Source organism: Halichoerus grypus, chromosome 15 (assembly GCF_964656455.1).
Source record: "Halichoerus grypus chromosome 15, mHalGry1.hap1.1, whole genome shotgun sequence".
Classification (NCBI taxonomy): Eukaryota; Metazoa; Chordata; class Mammalia; order Carnivora; family Phocidae; genus Halichoerus; species Halichoerus grypus.
In genome coordinates, this window is record NC_135726.1 from 51938047 (window position 1) to 51950098 (window position 12052).

The following is a 12052-nucleotide window of genomic DNA, read 5'->3' on the forward strand; positions in this document are numbered from 1 at the left end:
GCCCGCAGTATAACCCTCGCAGGCCCAGAGAGCTCCGGGAACTCGCCCGGGCCACACAGCGAGCCGAGCCCGGGCCCCATGTGGCAGCGCCCCACGTGCATGTCCCATCCAACTCCTTCCCTTCCGGGGGCGCCGCCAGTGAACGCTGCCGATGCCCGCAGGTCGAGCACGGAGCTGCGCAAGGAGAAGTCCCGGGATGCGGCCCGCAGCCGGCGCAGCCAGGAGACCGAGGTGCTGTACCAGCTGGCGCACACGCTGCCCTTCGCTCGCGGGGTCAGCGCCCACCTGGACAAGGCCTCCATCATGCGCCTCACCATCAGCTACCTGCGCATGCACCGCCTCTGCGCCGCAGGTGAGCCCCGCCCCCGGGAAGGCCCACCTCGACAAGGCCCCGCCCCCTAACGTGTTCCCGCCCCTTGGGAAGCCCCACCTCCTTCGAGTTGGAATTCTAAGGCGTAGGGAGGCCAGCTAACTCCCTTGGGTGCTTCAACCCTTAGGATTTGGTCCCCAGGGAGACCTTCTTGCAATAAATATCCCTGCGAGGCTTAGCTGCCCGATTTTTAATGACCACTTGAGAGAGTCCCCTCCCTAGCTCCCCGGGTCCGTCTCCCCTCCCCTCAGTGCCATCCTCTTGAATTCCCAGCCAGTTAGAATTCTACCCTGCAGGGGGCTTTCATACACACACACCCCTTGGAATCCCCGAGACCCTGAAAAGATTTTATTTACGAGGTCACCTGGGAGTCCCTGCTTCTTTAGAATTCTGCCCATCTCCCCCCCCCCCCCCCCCATCTACAAGGTCCTGGCCCAAGAATTCTGAAATTCTGAACTCCTGGGAGGCTTGCCCCCCGCTTAGAAATCTGACTCCCTCTAGCTCCTGGCCCCTTAAATCTTGACCCCTGGGAATCCCATCCTTTTAGAAGTCTGTCCCCCTAGGAGGCCCACCCCCTTAGAATTTGATTCTCGTGGGAGACCCCCACCTCCTTAGAATTCTGTGCCCTTGGGAAGCCCTGCCCCCTGAGGATTATAATCATTGGTGGCCCTGCCCCCTTCCTTGGAACTCCCAAACCACTGGCATATGTTCTTGCTCACCTGGGGGCACCTGTAAGTTCTTCTGAGTGAGGGAAGGCAGAGGGAGGCTAGCCAGGGTGGCTCCGTGGCTGACTAGAGACACTCCATCCACCCTGATGCGGACACCAGGGGAGTGGAACCAGGTGGGAGCAGGGGGCGAAGCTCTGGATGCCTGCTACCTGAAGGCCCTGGAGGGCTTCGTCATGGTGCTCACTGCCGAGGGAGACATGGCTTACCTGTCGGAGAATGTCAGCAAACACCTGGGCCTCAGTCAGGTGAGAGGGGCTGTCTGCTTTGTGCCTGGCCCTGTGCAGGTGATGCCAGGATACAGAGGTGACGGAGACTGCCCTAGCCCTGCCTTTACAGGGCTCACGGCACAAAGGGGAGACAGATGTGTCACCAGCCCGGAAGATGCAGAAGGGTCAGGGCTGGGGTGGAGCAGCCTAGGGGGCCCTGTGAGCCAGGGGAAGGGGGTTACCTGAGCCAGCCTCAGGGGGAGTCGAGGGCTTCCTGGAAAAGAAGACATCTGAGCCGAAACCTGAAAGACTTAGCCAGTCAGAAGTTATGGGCAACGGATGGGAACAGCGAAGACTGGGAATGTGCATGGCTGAGGGAACAGAATATGCAAAGACCCAGAGGTGAGAGAAAACAGAGCATTGGCGGGGAATAAAGATGTTTATCCTGGCTAAGTGCAGAGTGCAATGGGAAAGGTGAGAGAAAAAAGTCTAGAGAGGTCAACAGAGCTAGATAATTTAGGGCCAAATTAGGTTTATTGCCAGGGCACCGGGGAACCGTGGATGGATTTTCATCAGGGGAGAGGCTGTGAGAGAGGCAGAATCAGATTTACCATTTGAAAAGCTCCCTCTTGGTGCCCACAGAGGTAGAGTTGGAGGGATAGGACTAGAGGCTGAGGGTCCATCCACAGGGAGGGGTACAGGGCCCTGGGTGGGAGACGAGGAGTATGAGCAGCGGTCTGGCGACGGGAAGGCAGGAGACACGGGGAGAACTGATTTCAGCGAATCCATACAGCATGCCCCACCGGAGAGTTATTGTTCTTTTTCCTATTTCACACAAATGGGCTCCATAGTTGGCATCTATTCCTTTCTCCTTCCTTGTTATCCCACTCCTGGTACCAGTTTCTCTGTTAGCTTGAGCTCTTCTTGGGTTCAGACAGGTGAATGTCCCAAGGCCCCAAAGCTAGGAAGTGGCAGAGCCAGGATTTGAATCCAGCTATAGGAGGTGCTGTCAGAGGAGAGAGATCCCTCTCCACTGGACTGTGAGCTGTGAGGGTCCCCTCCTGCCAGCACCATGCCCATTTCCTGAATTGAAACAACCTGCCGAATCTTTGGCTTGGCAAAGATTGGGATCCGAATGGGGTCTCACCTCAGGGCCTTTGCACTTGCTGTTCCCTCTTTCCAGAACACTCCAGAGAGCCACATGACCACCTCCCTGGCTTGGTTCAGCAATTTGTTTAAATATCACCTCAAGACACAGACTCTGACTATGGCCTCTAAGATAGCATGCCATCATTTCATGGCCTTATGCTAGTTTTCTTCCTAATACTTACCATTTTGTTTTATATCTGTGTTGTTTTGTTTTATTTGTTTCCTTATTGACCATCTGCCCTGCTAGCCAGTAAGCTCTGAGAGGCAGGGATTTTGTCTGTGTGGTCACAGCTCTGCCTACCCATCTGGAAGGGGGCCTGGCTATAGCAGGTGCTAAAGTGATGGTTGCTCAGTGAGCGTGTGAGTGAGTGAGTGAATGAATGAATGAATGAACAAATGAATGAATGGACTAGTGAAGTAATCCAGGCTCGTGAATCAGGGCAGGGATGGTGAGGATGGGAAGGAGGACTCCGGTGAAAGTGCTCTTCCTCCCAGACACCCCCTGCTTCCCTCCCTGGCAGCTTGAGCTCATCGGACACAGTATCTTTGATTTCATCCATCCCTGTGACCAAGAGGAGCTCCAGGACGCCCTGACCCCCCAGCAGAGTGAGTTCCTCAGAGGCCTCTGACCCTGGTTGTAGAAGCCGAGGCTCCACCCTCCCCTCAGCATATCCCCTCCTCCTCTGGACGACTGGACTGAGGAAGATGGAAGAGGGGACATGGCCCTGCCCTGGGGTATCTGAAGGAGCATTCCCTCCCCGTGGGGGCCCCTTCCCGGTTCCAGGTCTCAACTCTGGGGAATGAGGCTGGCGGGGCGCTGGAGGGAACTGGGCCCTGTCCAGAGCCTCCTGGTGACCTGCTCACCCCCCTCCCCGTGGCCCTCCCCAGGCCTGTCCAAAAAGAAGCTGGAGGCCCCCACCGAGCGGTGCTTCTCCTTGCGCATGAAGAGCACCCTCACCAGCCGCGGGCGCACCCTCAACCTCAAGGCGGCCACCTGGAAGGTGGGCAGGGCCTGGCCTGGAGGAGGGTAGAGGTTTCTCCTTCTCAGCTCCCAGTGGGGCCCCCAGAGACATACTTCCCAGCCCCATGGGAGCCCCAGGCCCACGTGCATCCCCGCCTTGCCCCCCTCACCCCAACCAGGTGCTGCACTGCTCTGGACACATGAGGGCCTACAAGCCCCCTACACAGACTTCCCCAGCAGGGAGCCCCAACTCGGAGCCCCCCCTGCAATGCCTGGTGCTCATCTGTGAAGCCATCCCCCACCCGGGCAGCCTGGAGCCCCCACTAGGCCGGGGGGCCTTCCTCAGCCGCCACAGCCTGGACATGAAGTTCACCTACTGTGATGAGAGGTGGGCAGGAGCCCCGCTGCCCCCCCACCCCTCCACTGGCCCGGCTCCTCTTCCTTTCTGCCCAGGGTCCCTCACTGGTTCTTCTCCCACCCCCCGGTTCTCCCTCTGGTCCAGCTCCGTCTCTCTGATGCCATCTATCTGTCTCTGTGGCTGTCCGTCTTGGCATTCTCTGTGGGTCTTTTTACCTTGGGTTCTCTCCCTGTCCCCTTTGAGTCTTCATTACTCCCTCCCTGTCCTTCTGTTGCTTTCCTTAAGTGAGTCGGTGCGCCTCAAGCAGTTAGCGCAGTGCCCAACACGGAAGGCAGCACTCAGCACACTGTCCTTACTCATCGCCCCCCATCCTTCCCTTTCTCTCTCCTTCTCTTCCTCCCTCTCCCCCTCTCTCCCTTCAGCCCTTCGTGTTCCTGCGTCTTCCCTCCTTCCCTCGGCCTGGAGTCATGCTGGGGAATGGCAAGCCTGGGCTCCGTCAGCTCGGGTTTAAAGCCTGGCTGTGGCCAGACGTGGGCACCTCTCTGCACCGTGCTCTCCTGGTCTGTCCTGTGGAGTGAAACCAGAACCTCCTTAGAGCAGTTGTTCTGAGCACCCAGCGCGTTGCCTGGTGCAGAACACTACAGAGGTGTGTTTTAAAAAAAAAAATTTTTTTTTTATTCAGTGGGGCTCGAACTCATGACCCCGAGATCAAGAGTCACATGCTCCACCGACTGAGCCAGCCAGGCGCCCCCGGAAGTGTATATTTTTAATCATTATCATCATTATTACGTCTTATTTTATTCATTTCTTCCTGTCTTTCTTTTTCTGGTTTTCTTTCTTCCTTTCTCTTCCCTGCTCCTTTCCTCTCTTTCTTTTCTTTACTCTCCCCATCCCCGTCACCCCTGTCCCTTTCTTGCTGTGGCGGTAACAATCACCACAAGCCAAGGGGCTCAACACAACACACGTTCACCATCTCACAACTCTGGAGGCTCCTTGCCTTAAACACTTCTGGAATCTTCCTACATTCCTTGGTTTGGAGCCCCTTCCTCCATCTTCAAAGCCCATGGCCCTGCCATCTGCCTCCAACAGAACAGAACAGAACAGAACCTGTGCTGTTCTCCGAATCCCTCTGTAAGGGCCCCTGTCGCCACATGGGGCCCATCTGGCTTGTCCAGGTGAAGCTCCACATCTCAAGACCCTTCCCTTCATCAGCCCTGCAGAGTGCCCTTTGCCCTGTGAGGTCGCGGTAGTCACAGGTCCCCGGGATTAGGAGGCGGACCTCTCCGAGGGCCATTGTTCAGCCTATCACAGTCCCTTTTCTCTTTCTGACTCTCCCTTTCTCTCTGTTACAACCCTGTCCATCTCTGCCTTGCTGGCTTCATCCCCGTGTCCCCCAGCCCCACCCTCCACCTTAGCCAGTTGAACTGACCAGGCCCCACTGCACCCACCCCAGGATCGCGGAGGTCGCTGGCTACAGCCCCGATGACCTGATCGGCTGCTCCGCCTACGAGTACATTCACGCTCTGGACTCGGACGCTGTTGGCCAGAGCATCCACACCCGTACGTGAGACCTCCTGGCACTCTGAAACCAGCTCCCCAGCCCCCCATGCTCCAGGGAGCCTCCCCCCACACCCCGACACCAGCTCCCTGCTCCCCACGCCCCAAGGAACCTTCTCTTCCCTGGTCCCTCGTACCCAAGCCCCTGCCCCCAGCGCCTTCTCTCCCCGTCTGCCCCTTCTATGGCCCTGACCCCTCCCCGTCCCCCTCCCCAGTGCTGAGCAAGGGCCAGGCAGTAACGGGGCAGTATCGCTTCCTGGCCCGGAGTGGTGGCTATCTGTGGACCCAGACTCAGGCCACAGTGGTGTCAGGGGGCCGGGGTCCCCAGTCTGAGAGTATCGTCTGCGTCCACTTCCTGATCAGGTAAGTGGGAGGGGGTGTGCGTGGGTGTGGTCTGCATGAGTGTGGTTAGGTGTGTGTGTGCGCGCATGACTGTGAGAGGGAGTGCTCACATGTCTGTGTATGCAGACCATGTGTGATTGGATGCACACGGGTGTGTCTGCATGTACACACACGTGCGTGGGTGTGTGCACACCCACGCACGTGTGCATACTGTTCACTGAAATTGAAAAGTACTCTATATCCAAATTAAAGTAAGAAATCTAGCAGAATCATGGGGGCTTTTTTGCTTTTTAAAAATTGAAGTGTAATTTACATATAATAAATTCACTTCTTGCTCTACGGTACTATGAGTTTTGACAAAGGCGTGGCATTGTGTAATCACTTCCACAATCAAGCTATAGAGAATCACCCAAAAATATTTTGTCATAGTGAATCCCACCTCCCCTAACCACCCCCACCCCCACCCCGAGTCCCTGGCAACCACCGAGCTGTTCTCTGACCCCTAGCATTTTGCCTTTTCCAGAATGTCATGTTCATAGAATCCTGCAGGATGGAGCATTTTGAGTCTGGCTTCTTTCCCTTAGCATAATATATTTAAAATGGATCTCTGCTGTGTGTATCAGTCGCACCTTTTTAATGTTGAGTGGTGTTCTATGGTATGAATATGAACAGACCACAGAGTTTGTTTATCCATTTGCCAGTTGGAGGACATTTGGGCTGGTTCCTATTTCGGGTGATTACGAAAAAAGCTACTGTAAACATTCTCATAGAAGATTTTGTGAGGTCATGTTTTTGTTTCCCTTGGGTAAACACCTAGGCATGGTCAGTGTATATTTAACTTCATAAGAAACTACCAGGTCATTTTCCCAAAAGGCTGCACCATTTTGCCTTCCCACCAGCAATGTGAGGGTTCCTGTTCTCCTGCATGGCTGCCAGCATTTTGTGTTGTCTGTTTTTGTCTTCTTTGCTTTTAATTTTAACCATTCTAATGGATGTGCAGTGGTAAATCACAGGCTGTTCTCCACTGCATTCAGCATATTAGAAGTCTTTCACCACGACAACATTGTGACAAGGGGCAGCAAATTAGCACAGAAAACAGAGAATTACAGCTTTTCTTTGAAAATTATCTTCCAGGACATGGTATCAATTTCTAAAGCCTTAGGTGTTTCCCTACGTCTTTTTGATCAAGGACAGGTTCTATTCGAAAACGGAAGTCGGGAGGGGAGCCTGGGTGGCTCCAGTCAGTTAAGCATCTGGCTCTTGATCTCAGCTCCGGTCTCGAGATCTCACAGTCGTCAGCATTGGGCTCCATGCTGGGTGTGGAACCTACTTTAAAAAAAAAAAAAAGCGGGTAGCAGGAATATCCGTAGTCTTTGTATTGCACAAGAAAACAAGACTGATCATCTGTGGAATGTTCTCATGTTAACACTTTTCCAAATCAGAGTCTGAATAACTTGTCCACGTAGCAAGAGGGGCCTCGCCATTGTCACTGTGAAGGAGAGGGGACCTGCCCCCGCATCTTCTGGAAACTCCTTTTATTCATTGTGAAGATTTGCCTTTCTATGGCCAGGCCCTGTGGTTTCAGTCTTCTGTACTCTAAGCAAAGAGCAGGCCGGAGAGTTCATTTTTATTGGCAGACATGGGTGAAGAAGGAATAGCTTACTTAATTACAGTGAAATAAGGAGCATATGGTATTAATTGTCCTTGTTCTGTATACGTTATGTGGTGTGCAGTTGTGTGGCTATTTGTGTGTGCTCGGGTGCTTATACTTTGTAGTATAAAAACTCCTCCCCTTCCAGACCTGAGCCTCCCTCCATTGCAGTGAGCAATCGCTTTATAAGAATAAAACTCATTTACACAGGGCACTGCTGAATCTTCAGCACCTAGAACAGCGCCTGGCACCTAGTAGTTGTTCAATAAACAAGAATTGCAAATACTTACATAGAGCTCACCATTTGCCAGGCACAGTTCTATGCATTTTATGTGTATTAGCCCACTTAGGCCTCCTAATAACCTGGGGAGGAGGTTTGGTTTTTTTTTTAGATTTTATTTACTTATTTATTTGAGAGAGAGAGCATGATCAGGGAGGAGGATTAGAGGGGGAGTAGTAGACTCTCTGATGAGCAGGGAGCCCGATGCAGGACTCGATCCCAGGACCCTGGGATCATGACCTGAGCTGAGGGCAGACGCTTAACCAACTGAGCCACCCAGGCGCCTGGGAGGAGGTATTATTTTATTCCTCCTCTTTACAGAGGAGGAAGCTGAGGCGCAGAAAGGTTCAGCCACAGGCTCGAGGTCACACAGCTTCTAAGTGGCATGACTGGGATTTGACCCCAGGCTGCTGGCTGTAGGTCCATTGCTCTTAGCCACCAGACAGTACTAGTTGTCTAGGACATGTTTATGGAATGAACGAATGAATGAACGAATGAGTGAACTTCATGTGCCGAATATGCGTGAGTGTGGGAATAGGGATTATGAGTGCACATCTGTCTGTGTATACACTTGGATGTATATGAGTGCTCCTGTTTGTGCTCGCGTGAACCGTGCGTATACATGTGGGCCAGGTGCATGCTTGTGTTTTTCAAAGGGGAAGGTGTGGCTTTGGTCCAGCCTAAACTGGGAGGTGTCGAGCCCAGAAGGGGTTTTGGTGAGGGTGGGGAAGGGGCATAGCTTCTCAAAGAGCCAGTGGGAGGACCACCCATGTGCCAGCCTGGGTATTGTTATGCAAATGAGATGCAAACGAGGGCCTGGTTTTCAGCCCCCTGGCCAATTCTCCAAAAGCCGATCGGGCTCAGAACATTTGGGTTGTCTCAGCAGCTAGAGAGTGGGGAGAAGGTAGGCGCGGGGGCATAAGAAGGATATATTTATAAATCCATTCCCTTGAATATGAAAAATGTCTATGAATAGAAACTTCATAAATAAAATCTTATTCATTAAAATATATCCCTCTGAATTCTTCATATTTGGTAATATAAGAATGTTAAATATATATACTTCATCAATCATTTATAAGAGTATGTTTATAAGTAAATATAAAGAGAATATTTCGTTCTTACGCCTTTTGACTCTCCCCTTCTCTGTTCCCCGTTTCCCCCACCCGTCTCCCCTCTCTATCCAAGCTGTGTTAAATGCCAACTTTTTTTTTTTTCCCCGTCTCCTTCCACAGAGAGAGCTTGGGAAGACACACATAACTTTATTTTAAATGCTATTATAATAAAAAGCATCCAACCAAAATTAAATCCATAAAAGAAACAAGTAAATGTGGCAAATTATTTCCTGCACAATGCCCTCCTGCCCCTGAACAAGATCACCTCCTGTGATGGGACATCATCTAAGGGGGCTGCCTGGGCCGGGGCCCGAGGACGCTCCCTGACTTCCGCTCCCCTTTTTGCCCTATACCCCAGCCGGGTGGAAGAGACCGGAGTGGTGCTGTCCCTGGAGCAAACGGAGAGACACTCTCGCAGACCCATTCAGAGGGGCACCCCCTCCCAGAAGGACGCCCCTAATTCCAGGGACAGCTTTGGTATGGGGCAGGGCTGGGACTGGGAGGGGTTGTGGCCCCAGGACGCTTGAGGGAAAGCCCAGACGCCTTAAGAATGGGGCTCACCAGGCCCTGTGTGACCTGACTCCCGCCTTCCTCCCCTGAATGGGGCTCACCAGGCCCTGTGTGACCTGACTCCCGCCTTCCTCCCCTTCTCACTCACTCTCTGAGCTCCCAGCTTCCTTAGTGCTGTCGGAATGCTAGTCTCTCATGCCTCCGGGCCTATGCACTGCCAGCTTCCTCTGCCCAGAATGCTCTTCTCTCTTCTGTCCTTCCACTTATCGTCTGTCCCTGGGATGATTGCTTCAGTCTTGTTGCTCCTCTGCTCGGAATCCTGCTATGGCTCCTCATTGCCCCCGCCCTTCAGCTGGTTCCCTGCTCCCACCTCACTGCTCACTGGCATCCAATAATCCTGATCCTCCTGAGTCTGGCTCCTTTCTCCCTCTTCCTTCTCTCCCACCTGACCCCCGCCAATCCCGGAGGAGTTTCTCTTCCTGGTTCTTCAAGGCCATCCCGGAGGAGTTTCTCTTCCTGGTTCTTCAAGGCCATCACCTTCTTCAAGCTGTTGCTGGCAGCCCATGCTCCTGGGTGTGGTGTGGGGTCACTGATATCCTTTCCTTTTCTGGCTTAAAACTCACCTCCAGGGACCTTAGAACCTCCTTGAGGGCCTGGGGCCAGTCTTTTCTCCTAATATGCAAGCCCCCCAGAGCAGAGTGGCTGATTGCTGCTCTGTGCCATTGGAGAATTGGGTCAGTCGTATGCCTTGGTCTGGCCATGCTAATTTTAAATACTAAAACGTTTCCCCATCACTGGGCAGTTGCTACTCTCCCCAGCCTACTGTGTGCCCCCCACCCCACACTGGCCCCTCTAGGACCCTCCAGGGTCTCACCACAGTCTGGCAACTGGAGGGATAGAACCTGGTCCCACAAGGGTTGTCCAGAACTCAGCTCCTCAGCACTGTGAACAGCCTCCACCCTGACTGGTTATAGAAAATGTCAACGAGGCTCCCTGGGGTTGGTGGGGAGGGCTCTGCCCCTCAGCCCTGGATGACCATCCTGTGTCCTCCCCATCTGTGTGTCCCGTAGATGCCTCTGGTCCCCGGATCCTGGCCTTCCTGCACCCCCCCGCCCTGAGCGAGGCCACCCTGGCCGCTGACCCTCGTCGCTTCTGCAGCCCTGACCTGCGTCGCCTCCTGGCACCTATCCTGGATGGGACTTCAGGAGCTGCCACCCCGAACGCACCCCCAGCCACACGGCGCTCCCAAAGTCCTCTTCCAGTAAGCCGTCCCTCCCAAGTAAACCCTCAGCATCCAGGCTGCTTTTGGCCTTCGGTTTGAATCTTGCTATTCTCCGGGCCTCAGTTTCTCCCACTGTGCAGTGGGAAGGTTGGGGTGAGATGGGGTTCCTTTAAGACCTAGATCCCAGATTCTTCAACTGTTATCTGGACCAAAACCTAGGTTATTTGGGACTGGCATGGGTGACCCCTCCCTCCTCCTCGCTTGTGACCCATCATCCAGGCTCTCAAAGAGTCAAGAATGTCTAATGTCTTAAATGACACAGACCAGGATTCAAATCCTGAATCTGCCACTTACCAGCTGTGTTACCCTGGACACGTGGGCCCTCAGTGTCTTCATCTATAAAATTAGGATCATAGCAAGTAGCCATCTCATTGGCGTAAGTGAGGGTTCATTGCGATCATTCATGGGAAGCACTTAGTAGACACCTGATACCTAGTAGGTGCTCAATATACCATAGCAGTTACTTTTTTTTTCACTTGAGTTCAGATAGTGTGACTTGACTTGGGGGCCCATATTATACGGAGAGACACTCCTCATCCTTCCCCAACCCCCCACACCTCCAAGATCTTCTCTCCACCAGAGAAATAAGACTGTGGCCTTTGACCTCACCTGTACACCTGGGAGAGTGGACTCTGCATCATTTTACCCAGACTCCAGACACCAAGAGGGCCTGAATATCTTGGCCTCAGGCTTTGGTCTTTGAATCTTCGAGTTTTCCCTGTCAATCTATCCCTGGCCACTTCCACCTTCTGAACACCCAGGTCCAGAATTCACTCGCTTTTGCTGTTTGACCCCCTTGGTGTCCCAGCTCTCTGACATTTAACCCTCATTTCTGCCCCTGAGCTCAGATGTCCACACTATCTTACTGTTAACATTTCCTAGACTCCAGATTTCCTTAAGTGTCTACTCTCTCCCCACAGGCCGATCTCCCAGATGAACCACTCGTGAACATGGAGAATACACACAAACTCTTGGCCTCGGGGAAAGACCTTGAGGCTGTGGAGACGGATCTAGATATAGCTCAGGTAAGGGCTGGCCTGGAAGGAACAGTCTTTACCTCTGTGCTCTGGGGGCTGACATATCTGAGCTTTAGAGAGGGTGGTAGCATGGTTGAGGGGACGAGTGGATGGATGGATAGAGAGGCCATTGTATTCTTTAGGTGGATGACGGTGGATAGATGGATGGGTGATAGTTAGACAGATAGATGGAGGGATGGATGGATGGACAACTGTATTCATTAGGTGATGATGGGGGATAGATGGATGGGTGATGGTTAGATATATGGATGGACGGGTGGCTTGATGGACCACTATATTCATTAGGTGGAGGATGGGGGATAGATGGATGGGTGACGGTTAGACGGATGGATGGATGGATGAATAATGGATGTTTGGATGGGTAGTTAGACAGGCCACTGGTTCATTGGATAGATGATAGATGGATGGATAATGTTTGGATGATTGAGCGGCTAGATGAATGACAGTAACATGATGTAGTAGTTATCTATTGCTCCATAACAAATCACCCCCAAACCAAGCACCTT

At 53.0% G+C, this 12052-nt stretch overlaps 1 protein-coding gene across 14 annotated transcripts in view; it reads left to right on the forward strand.

Moving 5' to 3' along the window:
• Positions 1-12052, forward strand: part of HIF3A (hypoxia inducible factor 3 subunit alpha) — a 60273-nt gene that overhangs the window by 37805 nt on the left and 10416 nt on the right. For 9 of the 14 annotated variants that reach the window (XR_013444248.1, XR_013444249.1, XM_078063069.1 and 6 more), the window contains 10 exons: positions 162-352; positions 1198-1343; positions 2975-3059; positions 3342-3454; positions 3594-3802; positions 5226-5332; positions 5545-5692; positions 9076-9194; positions 10298-10488; positions 11430-11534. Coding sequence is in view for 12 of the 14 variants with exons in the window: in XM_078063069.1 (XP_077919195.1) it covers positions 162-352; positions 1198-1343; positions 2975-3059; positions 3342-3454; positions 3594-3802; positions 5226-5332; positions 5545-5692; positions 9076-9194; positions 10298-10488; positions 11430-11534 (1414 nt within the window). In the remaining 2 variants the exon portion in view is untranslated. The remainder of the gene's footprint in view (positions 1-161; positions 353-1197; positions 1344-2974; positions 3060-3341; positions 3455-3593; positions 3803-5225; positions 5333-5544; positions 5693-9075; positions 9195-10297; positions 10489-11429; positions 11535-12052) is intronic. The other 5 variants (XM_078063076.1, XM_078063073.1, XM_078063075.1 and 2 more) reach the window with 2 other exon arrangements.